This window comes from Scyliorhinus canicula, chromosome 5 (assembly GCF_902713615.1).
Source record: "Scyliorhinus canicula chromosome 5, sScyCan1.1, whole genome shotgun sequence".
NCBI lineage: Eukaryota > Metazoa > Chordata > Chondrichthyes > Carcharhiniformes > Scyliorhinidae > Scyliorhinus > Scyliorhinus canicula.
Genome location: NC_052150.1, coordinates 188,964,243 through 188,985,518, shown reverse-complemented (window position 1 = coordinate 188,985,518; position 21,276 = coordinate 188,964,243). Strand labels below are relative to the sequence as shown.

At 44.6% G+C, this 21,276-nt stretch overlaps 1 protein-coding gene across 5 annotated transcripts in view; it reads left to right on the top strand.

Annotated features, from left to right (window-relative positions):
- The window catches only part of LOC119966493 (enhancer of polycomb homolog 1-like), a 282,112-nt gene that overhangs the window by 164,697 nt on the left and 96,139 nt on the right, over nt 1-21,276 (top strand). For all 5 annotated transcript variants that reach the window (XR_005460782.1, XM_038798270.1, XM_038798271.1 and 2 more), the window contains one exon: nt 9,913-10,072. Coding sequence is in view for 4 of the 5 variants with exons in the window: in XM_038798270.1 (XP_038654198.1) it covers nt 9,913-10,072 (160 nt within the window). In the remaining variant the exon portion in view is untranslated. The remainder of the gene's footprint in view (nt 1-9,912; nt 10,073-21,276) is intronic.

Here is a 21,276-nt window from a genome sequence, read left to right as displayed (position 1 = left end):
CCAAATATGAACCCTCTTAATATCCTCCTGTAGCTTACCCTGTTCAGCATTGAAATTTACCGCTTTCATAATGTGCTCGGCACGGCTGTCTCCAGATCAGGGATTGAAGAGAGGTCGCAAAACCGGCCCTGTGATACCCCACTGGTAACATTCTCCTGGGATGATGACAATCCCAAGACCATCATCCTGTAAATTCTGTGACTGAGGTGTGTCTCATTAGAGTACACATGGAAGCTGATTATGCCAGCCCACACTACCAAAACCTATTGAATCATGCTTTATTGTTAAAGGCTTAGTCTTCACACTTGTGTAATGCTACACTTCTGCTTAGCGTTCTATTCCACATGAATTTAGCATTGCACAGAAATGATTTTGTAATGAGCAATTTATTGTGTCACATTCTGATATTCAACCATTTGGTCTGCTTGACCAATTATCCTTATTAATTGGAGATCAATTTTAGAAGATTATCTTCCTTGGGTGTTCATGCGGATTGTTGGCACCGTTGGAAGTTTTTCCATTTATCATCCAAATTTTCAGATTTAAAAAAAAACTTGCCAGGCATCTCTTGCCATTCTTCTTCTCAGCAATTGGTGTATTGTAGATTATTTTCATCTATCTTGCGATATCCAAATCATTCGGATTCCCTATTAAATAGAATGGTTGAACATCGAAATAACATTTCCTTGCCTCGCCCACTGAATTTTTGTCCCTTTACTATAGAACAGTACAGCACAGAACAGGCCCTTCGGCCCTCAATGTTGTGCCGAGCCATGATCACCCTACTCAAACCCACGTATCCACCCTATACCCGCAACCTTATTTTTATTAGGACACTACGGACAATTTAGCATGGCCAATCCACCTAACCCGCACATCTTTGGACTGTGGGAGGAAACCGGAGCACCCGGAGGAAACCCACGCACACAGGGGGAGGACGTGCAGACTCCACACAGACAGTGACCCATCTCTTGAGTTTCTGGTTAAAGATTCATAAACCATAATCCTGACTCATTTTCGACTCTTTTGTTGAATGTGTTAATCTTTGTGTTTTGCTAGCTCTCTTCAGGCACTTCAAAATGGTAATGGTGGCAGAAAATGATTGATTGTACTTTGAGATATCCGGTGATGAGAAAAGTGTTATATAAATGAATCTTGGTGCTGTACACGCTTAATTGCCCCTTAATTGGAAATATTTATTAAAAACTTGGGACAATCTGGGAGCAAGAAATTCAATTGCTGGGATTAAACTGAATTCCCTCAGTGGTTTAGTGAGAAAATATTGATGGTAAATTGACTTAAGCTCCCAGGTCACCAAATAATATGGACACTACAGCAAATATAAGAGAAACATAGCTTTGACCAATGAATATCAGTCTTGACTTTGAATTTAATGTAGATAAACCTAGTGCCTGTTGGAATAAATGTGCATTTGGTGAACTGTCCCTATGCAGCAGTGATGGGAATATTTATTTGCTGTTTCTAGTTAAATTGAGGCAATTAAATACCGTATATACTCGCGTATCATGCAATCTCGCGTATCATGCGACCCCTAAATTTTCGGCCCCAAAACATGATTCTATGCTATATCTCATGTATCATGCGAGTCACTTTTTTGGAAATTAATGCCCAAACTAAAACTTCCAAATGGTATCATTGTCTGTGGATTCTGCAGAGTGGATTCTGTTGTGAAAGCTGTTCGCGAATCGAACAGCTTTCCAGCTGTCTTTACTAGCGTCGTTCTGCCACTTGACGTTTCCATTCATAAAAACGGCAAGTAAAACACCCGCGAATTCTGTATTGGAAAAAGACGGCCATGTATTGAATAAACTACCCATATGATCAGGAATACTACTCTTCAGATTTTGACCACAGCATTCTGATGGGAAGATGTGTTTCCATTCATGTTTTTATGAATGGAAACGTCAAGTGGCTGAACATCTTCCCATCAGAAAAAACAGCAAGTAAAACACCCGCGAATTTTGTATCTCGCGTATCATACGACCCCCCAAATTTAGGTTACAATTTAGGTCTTCAAAAGTCGCATGATACGCGAGTATCATGGTAATTAATTATCCAATTCTGAACATTGATACAAGTTATTCTAATTTTGTATAATTGGTGAGCCCACATTTTGAGTGCAGTGAAGTTATGAGGAACATTAATTATTTTTTAAAATTCAAAAGTGTGTTAACTACAAAGATAATTTTTGACCTGGGGCTTTCATTTAAGAATAAAGCTGTAATGGTGCCAATGAAACTATCATCGATTGTTGTTGAAAGCCCATCATTTTCACTGGTGCCTTTTAGGGAAGGAAATCTGCTGTTCTTACTTGGTGTGGGTTACATGTGACTCTAGACCTCTGGCAATGTTGTTGACTCTTAACTGCCCTCTGAAATGGCCTTCCTAGCCACTCAATTCAAAGACAATTGGGGATGGGCAACAAATCATTATTTATTATTGTCATAAGTAGGCTTACATTAACACTGCAATGAAGTTACCGTGAAAATCCACCACCACCACCACCACCACCACCACACACACACACACACACACACACACACTACAGCGCCTGTCGGGCACACTGAAGGAGAATTCAGAATGTTCAATCTGCCTAACAAGCACGTCTTTCAGGACTTGTGGGTGGAAACCAGAGCACTCGGCGGAAACCCACACAGACACAGGGAAATCGTGCAGGCTCCGTACAGACAGTGACCCAAGCCGTGAAACGAACCCAGGTCCCTGGTGCTGTGGAGCAAGTGTTAACCACTGTGCTACAATGCTGTCCATGCTGGTCTTGTCAGTGATGCCCACATCTCAGTTTATTTAAATGTGGGACAGCTGCCTCTAACCTGTTGACTTGTAGAGTTCCACCAAGTTGTGGAAGAAAGTGTATTTGTAAGAGCTACACACATTCACCCATTTGTTGGTCTATTTTGGCACCAATCATGCCATATTTTAATAAGATTTCTCTTCCTGCTAGAAGTGATGTCATGGAAGTAGCCATTTGGGTGCACAATTCACATTAACCTGAGGGCCTCTCCAGGTTAATTGCATGTGCAGGTCAAAATTCAGAATTTATTTTCAAAATTACAGTTTTGTAATTGAGGTGTTGGATAGATATAGAACTGCTTAGCTACTTCATTAGAAATCGTTGCAACACATTTTTGTTTTGGCAAGTTCTTTTCAAATCTGAGGACGTCTTGTTCTGTTAATTTTATTCCCCCTGTTTTCATTTAAAATTGTTGTAGAATTTGTGCTTTGAGGTATTACTCTTTGGAGGAGACTTCTGGAAGTGGTTAATCTGTGTTAATGCCTGTGATTTGCAGAGACCTTCTGTGAATATTAAAGTCAGGTTTTCTAGAGTGCAGTCAAGTTATTTTTCAAAGTCACTCAGGATATTAATTACGACGGGTTATATAAGGTCCCTCATGGCAGGCTGGTGCAAAAGATTAGATCACATGTGGTTAGGGGTGAACTAGGTGGATGGATCCAGAACTGGCTTGGCTATAGAAGAACGAGGGTAGCAGTGGAAGGGTGTTTTTTTTTAATGGAGGTCTGTAACTAGCGGTGTTCCGTAGGGATCAGTTCTGGGATCTCTGCTCTTTCTAATGTATCTAAATGACTTGGAAGAAAACGTAGCAGATCTGATGAGCAAGTTTGCAGATGATACCAAGATTGCAGCAGTTGCGGATAGTGATGAAGATTGTCAGAGAATACAACAGGATATAGATAGGCTGCAAAATTGGGCAGAGAAATGGCAGATGGCGTTTAACCCGGACAAATGCGAGGTGATGTATTTTGGTAGATCCAATTCAGGTGGGCGCTATAAAATAAATGGCAGAACCATCAGGAGCATAGAGACACAGATCTGTGCGTGCAGGTCCACAGATCCTGAAAAGTGGCAGCACAGGTGGAAATGGTGGTAAAGAAAGCATATGGCATGCTTGCCTTCATAGGACGGAGCATAGAGTATAAAAGCTCAAATTATGTTACAATTATATAGAATGTTGGTTAGGTCACATTTGGAATACTGTGTCCAATTATGGTGACCGCACTAACCAGAAGGATGTGGAGCCTTTGGAGAGAGTACAGAAAAGGTTTACCAGGGTGTTGCCTGGTATGGAGGCTATTAGCTATGTGGAGGGATTGAATAAAGTGGGATTGTTCTCCCTAGAGAGACGGAGGCTGAGGGGTGACCTGATAGAAGTGTATAAAATTATGAGGGGTGTAGATAGGGTGAACAGTTGGAGGCTTTTTTCCAGGGCAGAAATGACAATTGCAAGGGGGCACAGGTTCAAGGTGAGGGGGGGAAAAGTTCAATGGAAATGTGCGGGGCAAGTTTTTTTTACACAGAGGGTGGTGGTAGCCTGGAATGCACTGCCAAGTTGAGGCAGATACGTTAGCGACCTTTTTAAGACTTATCTGGATAGGCACATGAACAGACGGGGTATAGAAGGATGCAGGCAGTTGTTCAGCGCACGCTTGGAGGGCCGACGGGCTTGTTCCTGTTCCTGTGCTTGTTCTTTGTTTATATACTATTTTCCCTCTCCAGTTACCTGAGTTGTTGGATGATGGAGCAAGGATTCAGCCTAGGGCTGTAAGCCACACTTGCTGTTGGAGTGCTGGATACGCCAAGAGCTAAAGGGTTCGTGAGTGGAGAAGAGTATGAAGTACTATCCATTGTGACCAAAGTAAACCCCCTTTCATATTCCAGGCGACTAGGTATGTTTCGGTCTGATCTGCTTGGGAACCCCTTGTTGCTAAGCAACTATTAACTGCAGTGAGCAAGAACAGTTTTCATTGAGCATTTCAAACTTGAATTGTTCATTCTCGCCTTCGACTTCCATATTCCCTTCGCTCCATTCCATTCCCCATACAGTTTCTATCTGTACAGGTTTGAATGGGTGGTGGGGGATGGTATGATGCGCAGATGGTAGTCTGTGAATGATGAGGCAAATCAGGTACTCGCTCTGTTTAATAATTGGTGCTTTTTCTTTTGAGTTGCAATCTAAACATTAAAACATTCTCTTTAGACCATGGGTTCCCTCAGTGCCATTGGTTGCAAAGCAAGCATGAAATATCTCATAGGAATTTGAAATGTCTGCCTTGCGCTCCAATCCACCAACTCTCCCTCTTCACGATTTCTCCAGTTTGACCATCACAATCGCTTCCTTCATCTCTACTCTTGGCTGTACTTGAAGAAAACTTGCATGATGTATTAAGTGACCTGAATGGACAGCTTATCTATAAATATGATCTTGTGAAAAGTGCCTATGACAATATTTTGTGCCATTGGATCAGTTTAGTCAGACTAAATAGTGGTCCACAGTGTTCAATTGACAATTTGTGGGGTGCCTCTGGCATACTATACTACACTATACTATGGGGCTGGTTTAGCACAGTGGGCTAAACAGCTGGCTTGTAATGCAGAACAATGCCAGCAGCTCGGGTTCAATTCCCGTACTAGCCTTCCCGAACAGGCGCCAGAATGTGGCGACTAGCGGCTTTTCACAATAACTTCATTGAAGCCTACTTATGATGAAGCAATAATTATTATTCCTGGGGAAAACTGAGTTTACAGCTTAACAAAAAATTGTCCTGAGGAATTTGCTCCTGTTTTCTTCATTAAAATGATAAATAATGTATTCCATAAATAGCTGCAGTTTCTAAACCCACACAAAAATGCTTTTACGAAGTGAAAGGAGAGAGGTGGAAATAGCAAAAGGGAAAGTACTGCAAGGATAAAAGACGGGAGAGATTAAATGACGAGAGTTGGAGAGCAGGTGTCAAAGGGAGTGCTAATGATACAAGTAAAGAAACAAAAGAGGTATCCAGAGGTGAGTGACATAAGCTTGCACCTGAATGCAGAAATAGTAGAGGAGATCTTGTGATCTATTCACCATGGTTTTTAAAAGTTAATCTGCTTGTTTTTTTTTTAATTACTGGAAAGTTTCTAACCCAACAATTGAATGCAGGATACCCAAAAGCAACTTAAAAGATGGGGGCCAACTTTGGAGCAGCAAAATAAAAGCAGCTTCCATTGCAGCCATGTAAGGAAATACTTGCAGTCATGTAAGAAAATATTTGCAGCCTTGTCACGAAATATTTCTGTATTTATTTGCTTTGCTTCCCATAGTTACACGTTAAAGTCTAATTTGAACGAAGCACAACAGAAGCTACACAACATGTAGGTCAATGCTAAGGTCAGCCTGACTCTGATTCCTCGCCCTGATCAATATTAGTTTCCAGTAGCTGAATTGATCCCCCTATGTGCAATTAGGCACTTATAGGAAGATTAATTCATTTTTTAAGTCTCTTGTTGCACATTTCTGGCTCTAACCATAGAATCCCTAGAGTGCAGAAGGGGGTCAATTGACCCATCAAGAGCACCCTACCTAGGCCCACTCCCTCACCCCACCTAACCTGCATTTCTTTTGGACTGTGGGAGGATAGCTGAGCACCTTGATGAAACCCACAAACTTACGGGGGAAACATACAAACTCCACACAGTCACCCAAGGTCTGAATTGAACCTGAATACTTGGTGCTGCGAGGCAGCAGTGCTAATGCCGCCCATGGTTCTTGTTTGTTCAACACTCTACTGCAGTCAGAGCATGGGTCAGGGTCCGTGGTTTGTCTGTGTCCACGTTATAATATTTAACACTGGGGGACTTTTGGACAAGAGCTGTTCTCATCCTGCCATCCTTGTCAATTTACCTATCCTCACATCTTTGTGTCATCATTTGTCACATTATCCCATTCGCACTTGTCGTGCCATCCTTGTCAATTAACCTATCCTACCATGCACCTGAACACAGGCCTTTCCTTTTATTCTTTTGCCCTTCTCCTTTCACTTGCTCAAAACCAATTACTTGTCTTAGTAATGATGTGGAAATGCAGCGTTGGACTGGGGTGAGCATAGTAAGAAGTCTTACAACAGGTTAAAGTCCAACAGGTTTGTTTCGAATCACGAGCTTTCAGAGCACTGCTCCTTCCTCGGGTATCTTAGTAAGGTAATCGAACTGAAACAATAACGGTTTCTCCACAAATGCTGCCTGACCTGCTGAGTATTGCCAGCATTTTCTGTCTCCCTTCTCCTGCTGTAGAACCCAATGTAGGTTTAGAAACATGCAGCTCTTTGTGGGGAAAATGTTATGTATCATTTTATGATCAAATTTGGAGCAAACTTTTCGATCAGAACATGAGGTCCTGATAACTCGTGCAAGTCTAGAAGCATGTTGCCTCTGCACTGAGGACCACCTCGGCTCTGGCTGCATGAGCTGGCACATTAATTACATTGTGATATTCCAACATCTCTTTCAACTGTTATTAGTTGCACTAAACTGCTATAAATGGACGCAATGGCATTGTTGCCATTCACTGAAAGGTGACATACAGGAATGAATGCAGAGTGTTAGATAGAATGTTATTTGTTGGCAGACCTCTTCCATCTCCTGCAGCCAATCCAAAGTTGAGTGACAACTCCTAGCTGAGATGTCATGATTCCACATCAACTTTTTAATACAAGATTTGATGACCATGGTTTTTTAAATTGAAAGCAGTTTAATGTAGATTTTGTGGCACAGCTTCATTTTGCGATATCACTAATTTGCTTTGTTTCAATCTTTGATGTCACTGGAATGGGGCTGATTTAGCTCACTGGGCTAAATCGCTGGCTTTTAAAGCAGGCCAGCAGCACGGTTCGATTCCCGTATCAGCCTCCCCGGACAGGCGCCGGAATGTGGCGACTAGGGGCTTTTCACAGTAACTTCATTGAAGCCTACTCGTGACAATAAGCGATTTTCATTTCATTTCATTTCATATTGCATCACACAAAGATAGTTTACAAAATTACTGCTTTAAAGTGATTTCTAACCAGATCTGAATGAAGTATGAAACATTGAAATGGGCCAAATGAGAGAGACGTCGGTAATTTAAAAAAATAGATATTTTTATTCTCCTCCCTTCTCACATTTTCTCCCAAATTTACACCCAACAATAAGCAAGCATCAGTAACGAAAGCAATGTCAATCCCCATATCGATAACAACGATCCCATCCTCCCACCAAACCCCCAAACATTAGGACGCATGTTAAAATAAACAAATGACAAAAAGGAATCGGGAATCATCCATAGTCATCATTAACACACAAGAGTGCCCCCCCCCCCCCCCGCCCCCCCTGTTCACCCTCCGGAGCACCTCCCACCAGAACCGCTCCTCCATACTCTCTCCCACCCCACCCCACTGTGCCTTGATCCTTTCCAATGGTGCCTTCTCTTCCAAAATAGCTCTGTAAACCGCCCTTCCCGCCCTTCTCCAGTCCTCCTGTCGTCAGCACCTCCTCCAGCAATGTGGAAGCCGGCTCTACTGGGAAGCTCTGTATCTCCTTTCTGGCAAAGTCTCGAACCTGCATGTATCTAAATATTTCCCCCTGCCCCAGCCCATACTTTGCTCACAGCTCCTTCAACCTTGCAAACCGACGAGACATCAGTAATTAGGCATGTATCTACCTCTCTTAAATTAAGACTATAAATACATCCTTTAATTTATTTTGAACAGGAGCATAGATTAAAGTGTTAACTTTTGTATGTAGTGATGCACGAGTTCAGGAATATATTTGCTGACGATAGAAGTAATCCATCCACAAATATTCAATTAAACTCCGTTCCCACTTCACACGCCTTCCAGAAATACTGGCACTACATCCAACATTGTGGCGACACAGTGGTTAGCACTCACAGCGCCAGGGACCTGGGTTGATTCCGACCTTAGGTGACTGACTGTGTGGCGTTTGTACATTCTCTGTGTTGGGTTCCTCCGGGTGCTCTGGTTTCCCCTCGCAGTCCAAAGATGTGCAGGTTGGGTCGATTGGCTATGCTAAAATTGCCCCTAGTGTCCCAACGGTTCAGTGGGGTGACAGGGCAGGGGATTGGGCCTTGGGTGCTCTTTTGACGGGTTGGTGCAGACTCTCTGAGCCGAAAGGCCACCTGCGCTGTAGGATCCCATGATTCTATAATTGAGTTGGAAGATTGAGAACTAATGCTTTAGCAAAACTTGTATATAAAGCTATGGTATGCTATCTACATGCATAATCAACTGAGGTATTTTTATAACTTTTTGATCTTCAAGTTCATATATATTTAGCGTGATTATAACACATTCATAATCGTCTGTTTTGCTTGCCATGTAATGGCTCAGCAGGGTCATGTTGTGAGTAGCTGCGAAATGCAGTTTGCATGTGTCTCTAATCTCCCAAGTTACACAGCGTGGTTGTATGGATTTCACAATGGATTTGGCAGTCCGTGTTATGGCATGAGACATTGACCATTTCCATTCTAGATTACAGTTTAGTGACCTCGGCTGGATGTGTAAATTTAAGAATCTTGGTTGTAAATAAGACAAGTGATGGTGGTTTTCTGGTTATTCCTATGTGAGTGTTGTCCCACCTGGAAAAAGTGCAAGATTTCCGTGAAAATATATTTTATTAAGGGTCAGCTCCGACAGAATTGGAAAATACTGCTGAAAAAAATATGATCCGATGGGGAAAAAGAAATGCCCAGTTCTAGTTGTCATTGTACAAATTACAGCTTGATTCTCTGTAAAGATTTAAGGGATGTTGTCTGATTTTTCTTTAATTGTTCCCCCCCAAAAGATGGCTGGAGATGTGTTTTGTTCCTAACTTTATGGATTTAGGAGGAATGTTGGACATAATTACAGCTAAACTGGTTTTTCATAAACCTGAGGTACAGCAGGGGATACTACATAATGACCATTCAATGTCTACATTTTTTAAAGTGCCAGTGCAGGTACAAGTTCATGAAAAATGCTGTATTATCACAGAGGCACCATCATAGCACTAAGTAATATTGCTGTGCATTAATATTGGGTTTCTGTTTTCAAACTTTTCAGGAGCACCATCTCCAGCGGGCTATTTCAGCACAACAGGTTTATGGAGAGAAAAGGGATAATATGGTCATTCCTGTCCCAGAGGCGGAAAGCAACATTGCCTACTATGAGTCGGTCTACAGTGGGGAGTTCAAGATGCCAAAGCAGCTTATTCACATACAGCGTAAGTGCCAAATCTGAAATTTAAAGCGCACATATTCAGGACTGTTAAATTAAAATGAACTGTAATGGTTAAGTGGAAGCAACAGTTGAAGCTTGACTTCTCCAACTGATTCTACTTCCTGACAATAGGAGCTCAGGCTGGTGTATGGAGTCCTACTAACTTATTTCAAGTGGCCTTTCTTCATTTTGTGTATTGATTTGTGCAGTCATTGATCATTCAAACCATTGCAGTTGAGTTTAGATCTGTTGTCTATATGGACTTCAGTAAGGCTGTTGACAAGGTCCCTCATGGCAGACTGGTACAAAAGGTGAAGTCACACTGGATCAGAGGTGAGTTGGCAAGATGGATACAGAACTGGCTAGGTCATAAAAGGCAGAGAGTAGCAATGGAAGGGTGCTTTTCTGATTGGAGGGCTGTAACTAGTGGTGTTCCGCAGGGATCCGTGCTGGGACCGTTGCTGTTCGTAGTATATATAAATGATTTGGAGGAAATAGTAACTGGTCTGTTAAGTTTGCGGACGACCAGAGGATACAGCAGGATTTAGATCGTTTGGAGACTTGGGCGGAGGGATGGCAGATGGAGTTTAATCCGGACAAATGTGAGGCAATGCATTTTGGAAGGTCTAATGCAGGTAGGGAATATACAGTGAATGGTAGAACCCTCAAAAGAGTATTGACAGACAGGGCGATATAGGTGTACAGGTCCACAGGTCACTGAAAGGAGCAACACAGGTGGAGAAGGTAGTCAAGAAGACATACGGCATGCTTGCCTTCATTGGCTGGGGCATTGAGCATAAAAATTGGCAAGTCATATTGCAGCTGTATACAACCTTAGTTAGGCCACACTTGGAATACAGTGTTCAATTCTGGTCGCCACACTACCAGAAGGATGTGGATGCTTTACAGAGGGTGCAGAAGAGATTTACCAGGATGTTGCCTGGTATGGAGGGCATTAGCTATGAGGGGAGATTGAATAAACTCGGTTTGTTCTCACTGGAAAGACGGAGGTTGAGGGGATGACCTTGTAGAGGTCTACAAAATTATGAGGGGCATAGACAGGGTCGATAGTCAGAGACTTTTCCCCAGGGTAGAGGCGTCAATTACTAGGGGGCATAGGTTTAAGTTGCGAGGGGCACGGTTTAGAGGAGATGTACAAGGCAAGTTGTTTTTTTTTACACAGAGGGTAGTGGGTGCCTAGAACTTGCTGCCGGAGGAGGTGGTGGAAGCAGGGACGATAGTGACGTTTAAGAGGGATCTTGACAAATACATGAATAGGATGGGAATAGAGGGATACGGACCCAGAAGTGTAGAAGATTTTAGTTTAGACGGGCAGCATGATCAATGCAGGCTTGGAGGGCTGAAGGCTCTGTGCCTGTGCTGTACCTTTCTTTGTTCTTTGCTCGTGCCTAAAGTCCATGTGTGTTTTGCAGCAGGAAATAAACTGTGTAGACATTGGGAGAGGCATCTGTGGCTAAGAATACAGACTACTTATAATTGATGTCTCCTGTGGAAAAACTGGTTGTGCACAATTTTTTTAAATGCATGGATCTTACTTTTTTATGTTGTGTTTAACATAGAAGAATGCTTGCCTGATCTGATACCTTTTTGTTGATGTAGTTTACATACAGTTAATGTAATTTACATGGATTTCAGCAAAGCCTTGACAAGATCCCACAGGGGAGACTTATGAAGAAGGAGGATGCTCATGGGATACGGGTAACTTGATACGATGGATTCAAAATTGGCTTGGCTGCAGGAGACGGAGGGTGATGACAACTGCTTTAGTGACTGGAAGCAAGTGTCCAGTGGCATACGAGAGGGATCTGTGCTGGGTCCCTTATTGTGTCATTTATATAAACAACAGGTTTAGCACACTGGGCTAACTAGCTGGCTTTTAAAGCAGACCAAGGCAGGCCAGCAGCACGGTTCAATTCCCGTACCAGCCTCCCCGAACAGGCGCCGGAATGTGGCGGCTTTTCACAGTAACTTCGTGGCGGCTTTTCACAGTAACTTCATTTGAAACCTACTTGTGACGATAAGCAATTTTCATTTTTCATTCAACATAGATGACTGTAGGGTAGGATTAGCAAGCTTACGGATGACACAATGATTGGCTGGTTGGTTAATAGCGAAGTTGAGTGTCTTGGGTTACAGGAAGATATAGACGGGATGGTCAAATGGACAGAAAAGTGGCAGATGGAATTTAACCCTGGAAAGTGTCAGGTGATGCACTTTGGAAAGAGTAATGTGACAAGGAAGTATTCAATGAATGGCCTGACACTGGGATGTTCTGAGGAACAAAGAGATCTTGGCGTGATATTTGAAGGCAGAAGAGCAGGTCAGTAGGGTGGTACAAAAGGCAGATGAGACATTTGTCTTTGTCAATCAAGGCATTGATTACAAAAGCAGGGCGATCATGTTGGAGTTGTGTAGAACTTTAGTGAGGCCACAGTTGGAGCACTGTGCAATTTTGGTCACCACATTATAGGAACGTTGGGATTGTACTGGAGCGGGTGCAGGACTGATTCACCAGGATGGAACATTTTTAAGTTATGGAGAGAGGTTGGATTGTTTTCGCTGGAGCAGAGAAGACGGAGGGGGCGACATGATCAAGGTGTACAAGATTGAGGGGCATGGCCGGGGGGTTATAGAAAACAGCTTTTCCCCTTAGTTGAAGGGTCATTTATGAGGGATCACAAGTTCAAGGTGAGGGGCAGGAGGTTTGAGGGTGGATTTGAGGAAAAACGTTATTACCCAGCGGGTGGCAACAGTCTGGAATGCATTGCTTGGGAGGTGGATTGCCTCTCATCCTTTAAAAAGCACCTGGATGAGCACTTGGCTTGTCTTAACATTGAAGGCTATGGGCCAAGTGCTGGAAAATGGGATTAGGTAGGCAGGTCAAGTTTTCTCATGCGTCTGTCTGTGCAGACTCGATGGGCCTCTTTATATTATTCCGTGATTCTTGTGGTTGCTCTGCAGCCATGTATGCATGCAGTTTATTAGCAACATTCATGTGCCCCACAGCTGCACCAGTTGTAGGAATTTTCTGATACAGTACTTAACATTCCATGGACAATCCTCCAATTATCTTTACAAAATTTGCTTTAACAAAATCACTGCCCATTTCTCTTTGCTCAATTTAGTGTTCCTAAATATACCTAATATTTCCCATTTTGGCACAACTGCACAACATGCTGGTTAAAAGTCATATATTCATTTATTCTTATTGTGTTAACTAAAAGTCTTTAACTTTGTGAGCAGCATTTCAAAAACATGCAATGCTTATTTGAATAAACATTGAATAAACTGTGGCCTCACTAAAGTTCTACACAACTCCAACCCAGGTTAAAGTCCAACAGGTTTGTTTTGAATCACTAGCTTTCTGAAAACAGCTCCTTCCTCGGGTGAATCACCTGAAGAAGGAGCTGCGCTCAGAAGGCTAGTGATTCAAAACAAACCTGTTGGACTTTAACTTGGCGTTGGAAGACTTCTTACTGAGCCCACCCCAGTCCAACGCCAGCATCTCCTCATCCTGAATCAGTAACGCTTTCCTGAAATGCCATGAATCAGTCATGCTTTCCTGAAATGCAAGCAGTCATGCATTTCCAAAACATTCCATGTGCCTTTCCCCTTTGCTGTGTGCCTTTCTGCTTCTGCACTGACCGTCCCTTACTTATTTTGTCTTCCCATTTATTTTCCACCTAACCTTTTCCTTTTTGGTGGTAGAGGTGATGGTGGGAGGTTGGAAATAAAGAGTGGTTACTATTGTTCCACCAGGTCACATTCTGGGCCACATCTGCTCACTAGGTTTTATCAAGGATTTTGATGATGGAGTGGTGGGGTAGTATATTAGCATGGGTGAAGGATTCTCGCTCTCTCATGTTATCATGGTGGCGTGGGGGTGGGGGGGGGGGGGGGGGGGGGTGTGTGTGAGAGAGAAGAGAGCGATGGAATTTGGAGGTGGTGGTTGCAATGGATGCGGAAAAGGCCTTTGACCGGGTGGAGTGGAATTATTTGTCAGAGGTGTTAGGACGGTTTGACTTTGGGCAGGGCTTCATTGATTGGGTTTGGTTGTTGTACGAGGCATGCCAATGAACTGCTCTTGTATATTTCCGACCCCGTTAGGGGGGATGGGGGAGATTATGTGGATCTTAGGGGAATTTGGCTGATTTTAAGGGTATATATTGAATATGGGGAAAAGTGAGATTTTCGCGATCCAAACGAGGAGGTAGGAGAGGAGACGGGGAGAGCTGCCACGGTGGGAGGGAGCTTCCGCTATCTGGGAATCCAGGTGGCATGGGAATAGGAGACACTACATAAGCGAAATCTAACCCGTCTAGTAGAGCGAACGAAGGAGGACTTTAGAAGGTGGGACATGCTCCCGCTGTCACTGGCTGGGAGGGTACAGACACTGAAAATGACGGTCCTCCACAGATCTCTGTTTTTTCAACGCCTCTCCATCTTTATCCCAAAGGCCTTTTTAAAACGGTTAAACAAGGTGATTTTGGGCTTTGTGTGGGCAGGTAAAACGCCGCAAGTGAAGAAAGTGTTGCTGGAGTGTAGTCGAGGGAGGTTGGCACTGCCGAACTTTAGCAACTATTACTGGGCGGCAAATTTAGCCATGGTTAGGAAGTGAGTGAGGGGAAGGAGGGGGTTCGGTGTGGGAGCGAGTGAAGGTGGCATCATGCAAGGACACCAGTCTGGGGGCATTGATAACGGCACCTCTGCCATTCGCGCAGGCCAGGAACTTCACAAGCCGGCGGTAGTGGTGGCCTGAGAGTCTGGGGCAGTGGAGAAAGCATATGAGAGTGGAGGGAGCATCGGACTGAGCCCCGCTTTGCAATAACCATCGGTTTGTTCCGGGAAGGCTGGATTGGGGGGGTTTGGGGATGGCAGAGAGCGGGGACTGAGAGGATGGGAATTTATTCATAGATTGGAGCTTCCCTTGTTTGAAGGATTTCGAGAAGAAGTTAGAACTGCCAGCAGGAAATGTATTCAGGCACAGGAATTTTTACGAAGGCAGGTGTGACCTTTCCAGGCTCCTACAGCCACGGGGGATACAGGGCAGGGTAGTTTCCAGAACGGGGTGGGAGAGGGGAAGGTATCTGACATCTACAAAGAGCTTATGGAGTTGGAGGAAACTCAGATAGAGGACAGCATGGCAGCAAAAGTGGCTAGCACTGTGGCTTCACAGCGCCAGGTTCCCAGGTTCGATTCCCCGCTGGGCCACTGTCTGTGAGGAGTTTGCACGTTCTCCCCATGTCTGAGTGGGTTTCCTCCACGTGCTCCGGTTGTCTCCTCAGTCCACAAACATGTGGGTTAGGTCGATTGGCCATGCTAAATTACCCGTAACAGGGATAGGGTGAAAGTGAGGGCTTAAGATGAGCTAGTGGGAGAGATGGAGGTGTGTGCACGTGTGCGTTAGCGGCGATGGTCTGGGAGGCTCTGAAGCCCCCAGACCCCCCCAGTCAGGGGGGGAACTCATCTCAATAGTGGAGGAGATACTCCGAGTGGACAGGAGATACGCGGAGGCCCCCGAGGCGGGGCTACTGAGGGAACGGCGGAGTCCACAGGCAGAGTTTGAATTGCTGACCACAGGGAAAGCGGTAGCACAGCTGAGGTTGCAGGCTGCATATGGGGAGAAAGCGAGTAGAATGCTGGCGCACCAACTGCGAAAGAGGGAGGCAGCCAGGGAAATTGGGGGAGTAAAGAATAAGGGGGGTAACACGGTCTTGGATCTGGGCGGGGGGTGATGAACAGAGTCTTTAAGGAATTCTATTGTAAACTATACAAGTTGGAGCCCCCGACAGGAGCGGAAGAGATGAGGCAATTTTTGGACCAGTTGAGGTTTCCAAAGGTGGAAGAGGGGCTGGGGGCCCTGATTGATTTGGAGGTCGTACAGACCGATTTCGCTTTTAAACGTGGATGCCAAATTGCAAGCTAAGATTCTGGCCACAAGAATTGAGGATTGCGTTCCAGGGGTGATAGAGGAAGACCAGACTGGGTTTGTTAAAGGCAGACAACTCGACACCACTGTCCGGAGACTTTTGATGCCCTCAGAGGGAGGGGAGGCGGAGGTGGTAACAGCGATGGACGCAGAGAAAGCCTTTGACCGGGTGGAGTGGGAGTACCTGTGGGAAACGCTGGGGAGGTTCGGGTTTGGCGAGGGCTTTATTGAGGGTGAAAGTGCTGTACCAGGCGCCTGTAGCAAGTGTATGTACAAACCGGCTGAGGTCGGGGTACTTCGAGCTTCACCGGGGAACGAGGCAGGGGTGTCCCCTCTCCCTGTTACTATTTGCCCTAGCTATAGAACCACTAGCTATGGCACTGAGAGCCTCAAGGAACTGGCGGGGACTGCTTCTGGAGGGGGGGGGAGAGAACATCGGGTCTCGCTATATGCGGATGATTTGCTGCTGTACAGTTCGGACCCTGTGAAGGGGATGGGGGGGGGTTCTGCGGATCCTGGGGGATTTTGGTAGTTTTTCAGGGTACAAAACATGGGAAAGAGCGAGTTGTTTGTGATCCAGGCCAAGGGGCAGGAGGAGAGACTGAAAGAGCTGCCGCTCTGGATGGTAGAGAAAAGCTTTCGTTACCTGGGTATATACCCCAGGAACTGGGATGCCCTGCACAGGCTCAACCTGACCCAGTTGGTGGAGCAAATGGAAGGGGACTTTAAAAGGTGGGATGTGCTCCCGCTGTCACTGAGATCGCTGTTGGAGCGCAGTCGGGGGAGGGGGGTTGTCGCTGTCGATCTTTCGCAACTACTACTGGGCGGCCAATATAGCTATGATTAGGAAGTGGGCGATCGGGGGGGGGGGGGGGGGGGACATGGGAGCAGCTGGAGGCGGCGTCATGTAAAGGTACTAGTAGGAGCTTTGATAACGGCTTGTTGCCGTTCTCGCTGACCCGTTACTCCACAAGTCCGCTGGTGGTGGCGACACTGCGGATCTGGGGGACAGTGGAGGAGGTACAAGAAGGTGGAGGGAGCGATGGTCTGGACCCGATATGCAACAACCACCGGTTTGTCCTGGGTAGGATGGATGGTGGGTTCCAGAGCTGGCAGAGGGCAGGCATCAGAAGGCTGGGAGTTCTGTTCATAGATGGAAGCTTTCCCAGTTTGAAGGCACTAGAGGATAAATTTAATCTGCCGCCAGGAAACGCCATTAAATATCTGCAAGTACGAGCCTTCCTGAAAAAACAGGTAGTGGCCTTTACGATGCTGCCGTCACTGAGGATACAGGACAGGGTGGTCTCCGGCACCTGGGTGGGGGAGGATGTCGGATATCTACCAGGAACTGCAGGAGGCGGAGGAAACCCCGGTGGAGGAGCTAGGTGAGGAGTTGGAAGTGGGTCTGTGGGCAGAGGTCCTGGGCAGGGTTAATTCCTCCTCATCATGTGCCAGGCTCAGTCTAACTCAATTTAAGGTGGTCCACCGGGCACACATGACGGCAGCGAGAATGAGCAAGTTTTTGGGGGTAGAAGACAGTTGTATGAGGTGCAAGGGCAGCCCTGCAAACCATGTCCATATGTTTTGGGCATGCCCGGAGCTTAGAGAGTTCTGGCAAGGTTTCGCGAGGGCAATGTCCAAGGTGCTTAACACACGGGTGGTGCCAAGTCCAGAGATAGTGATCTTTGGAGTGTCAGAAGACCCAGGAGTTAAGGGGGCGAAAGAGGCCAACGTCTTGGCCTTTACCTCCCTAGTAGCCCGGAGACGGATTTTATTAATGTGAAGGGACTTGAAGCCCCCGAGTGTAGAGACTTGGGTTACCGACATGTCTGAGTTTCTCAGCCTCAAGAAAATAAAGTTTGCCTTAAGAGGGTCTACGCTAGGGTTCTCTGAGGTGGCAGCCGTTCGTCGACTTTACTCTGGGAAGATTAAAATGTCAGCAGCAGCAGCAATCCGTGGGGGGTGGGGTGAGTGCTTCATTGGGATGGTGTGGGAAGATTGGGTCGCGTGGGGTAATGTCTATTTAATTGTTATTGTATGTTCTCTTTTTGCACTATGTTAATGTTCCCTCTAGTTTGTTTTGTTATTATGGTTACTACTGTTTTATTTTGAAAAATTATGCAAAACCTTAATAAAAATACTTTTTTTAAAGAAAAAGAGAAATGGGTGTTAATTACTGCAGTGATGTCTGAGTGCGTGGAGCTGGGCTGTCTGTCAGCTTTTACTTTAGTTTTAGGCTGTTTGCTGCAGGGTGTGTTTTAGTTTCATTTTCAGAGCTGGATAGTTGCTGTCACAGTCAGAAGGTGTATTAGAGTCTCTCTGTAATCTAAAACTAATAACAGTAGTGACTTTAACCTGAAGTGCTTCTGGTAAAAGGTGTCTTATGGATGTTAAAAGGAAAGCTTAAAGGATTACTTACTGTTGTATTCTTTGGGTGTTGTATTTTAATTAATGGTTGCTAAGATGTTCACTGTATGTTTTAAAAATGTTAACTTGAGTTCATAGAATAAACATCGTTTTGCTTTAAAAAATACTTTTCCATTTCTGCTACACCACACCTGCAGAGTGGGCCATGTGCTCCCCATGCCACAATCTATTAAAAGTTGTGGGTCAGGTGAACTCCATGATATACTTTGGGGTTCTCTAAACCCTGGCCCATAACAATATATGGAAAGGGTGAGGATGATGCAAAGAATCTACAGAGAGATACAGACAGGTTAAGTGAGTGGACAAAAATTTAGCAAATGGAGTATAATGAAGGAAAATGTGATGTTATGCACTTTGGTAGGACAAATAAAAGTACAATACGGGAGATTTGGGGTCTGTGTGCATAAATCAGAAAGCCAGCATGCAAGTTCAGGTTATTTCAAAGGGATTGGAGCATAAAAATGGGGAAATCCTGCTAAAACTAGCTAGACCACAGCTCGAATACTTGAACTGTTTTGGTCCTCTTTGGTCCACCTGTGGGTCGAGCCCCCCCCCCCCCCCCCCCCCCCCCCCCCAGTTTGACAATGCCTGCCCCAGAGGGCTGGGCAAAGGGCTTGGTGTATGTTCAAGGCTGAGATACAGATTTTTAATCAGTAAGGGTTATGAGGATAAGGCAGGAAAGTGGAGTTGAGTGAATTGAATGATGGAGCAGTCTCGATGAGCTGAATGACCTATTTCTGTTCCTATGTCTTGTGGTGGCAAAATAGGAGGTTGGTCTCCAATAAGAGCCATTTGTAGCTTTCAGCTCAACTAGTATCACTAGTTTCTTTTTGTAAACAGTATGCTTATGAAATTGAACTCACTATATTTACTTTGTTTTTTGACACGTATGCTTATTGAGATTGATGTAATTCCTTGCAACATATATTGATTTTAGAATTTGCAGTCTGTTTTAGAAATGCTTCGCTGATTAGTTTATTGCATATTTTATTTTTAAAGTACTAAGCTGTAGTATATGCATGTAGTGCAAATTTCTATGACCGAGCAGTTTAACAATTGCTATCCAACAATACTGTAATTTACTGTAGCTGTCATTTTTGGCCTCGTCACCAATTCCATTCGCCTTCCTGGCCTTTGTCTCAGGTTGTTTGACTGCTTGAACTTGGCAGTGATCTATTTGCCCTGAATTGAACTTCTAATCTGTGTATTCCATTGCAAAATCAGTTTACTTTTACTTCCACTTTTGTGACATGGCTTCCTTTCTATCTATTTCCACCCATCTATTGCTGAGCCTCATGATCGTGTACCTCCTTATCTCTAATCCTCTACAGTCCTACAACTGTGTCCCTTTGCATTTTTAATTTGGCCTTTTGGGCATTCCTCTTTCCATCCTCACTGCATAGCCTTCATGTAACAGTGAAGGAGGTGACGGGCTGCCTTTTTGAACTGCTGCAATCAGTGGTGAAACTAATTTACACAATGCTGATGAATAAGGAGATCAAGAACTTTGACCTCTTAAGAAACAAAGGATGGAGATGTGGTAATGAGGCTGTTCTCATCTACCTGCTGCAACTAGTTTGAGAGATGCTGCTGAAGTAACCCTGGTGAGTTGCTGCATTGCAACTGTAGAAAGTCTACACTATAATGAAATGAAAATCGCATATTATCACGAGTAGGCTTCAAATGAAGTTACTGTGAAAAGCCCCTAGTCGCCACATTCCGACGCATGTTTGGGGAGGCTGTTACGGGAATCGAACCGTGCTGCTGGCCTGCTTGGTCTGCTTTCAAAGCCAGCGATTTAGCCCTGTGCTAAACAGTCCATGTATATGGATGATGGAGTGAAAAATGAAAATTGCTTTTTGTCACGAGTAGGCTTCAATGAAGTTACTGTGAAAAGCCCCTAGTCGCCACATTCCGGCGCCTGTCCGGGGAGGCTGGTACGGGAATCGAACCATGCTGCTGGCCTGCTTGGTCTGCTTTAAAAGCCAGCGATTTAGCTGAGTGAGCTAAACCAGCCCCTATACAACTCCGACTTTTGCGCTGGGCCTCCCCTTTTCCTTTTAAGATCCTCCTTGAACACAACTTCTTAACCAAAATTTTGGTCTGCACACCCAACTGCTGTATCTCCTTTAGCCCCACGGACACCTTGGGCTGGATTCTCCGCCCCGCAGCGCCACATTTCTATTTCACACCACCGGCGGGATGCTCCATTACGCCGGCTGGTCAATGGGGTTTCCTATTGTGGGACAGCCCCATGCCATCGGGAAACCTCCAGGCTGCTGGCAAAATGGAACATCCTGCTGGCGGAGAATCCAGACCATTTTGTCTATGATTGCAACTCCAAGCATGATGAGCCATTTTCTTGAGTTAACTGAAGGTAGTTGTAATTACTTCCTTGCAGCTGCTGAATTCTGTATTAAATGTGGAGAAGTGAATGGATGGAAAGGGACAAGTAGATGTAAAGAATTTGGTTATCAATACATATATAATTTTAGTTTGTGAATTAATCTAGACATTGTAATGGTAAAGATATTCCTGATGCATGAGTAATTATTTGTGTGTCTGTATGAACACTGGTGGGATTTCCTTGGTCATGCTGGCATCTGAACTGGTTAAATGGTGCCTCCTGGTTAGAGCCAATCACTGAAACAAAATACTTCACATAGTTCTGTTATATTGAAATGTGTGAATCACAAACATATCCCCAGTTGGTTGTTTTTAACTGCAATATTCATTTACTTTATTTTTCCATTTAGTAAAAGGTGTTGATTGTATTCCTGTTGATTTCTACCATTTTATTGGTGGCGAGAGTAACGCCTAGAAAAAGAAAA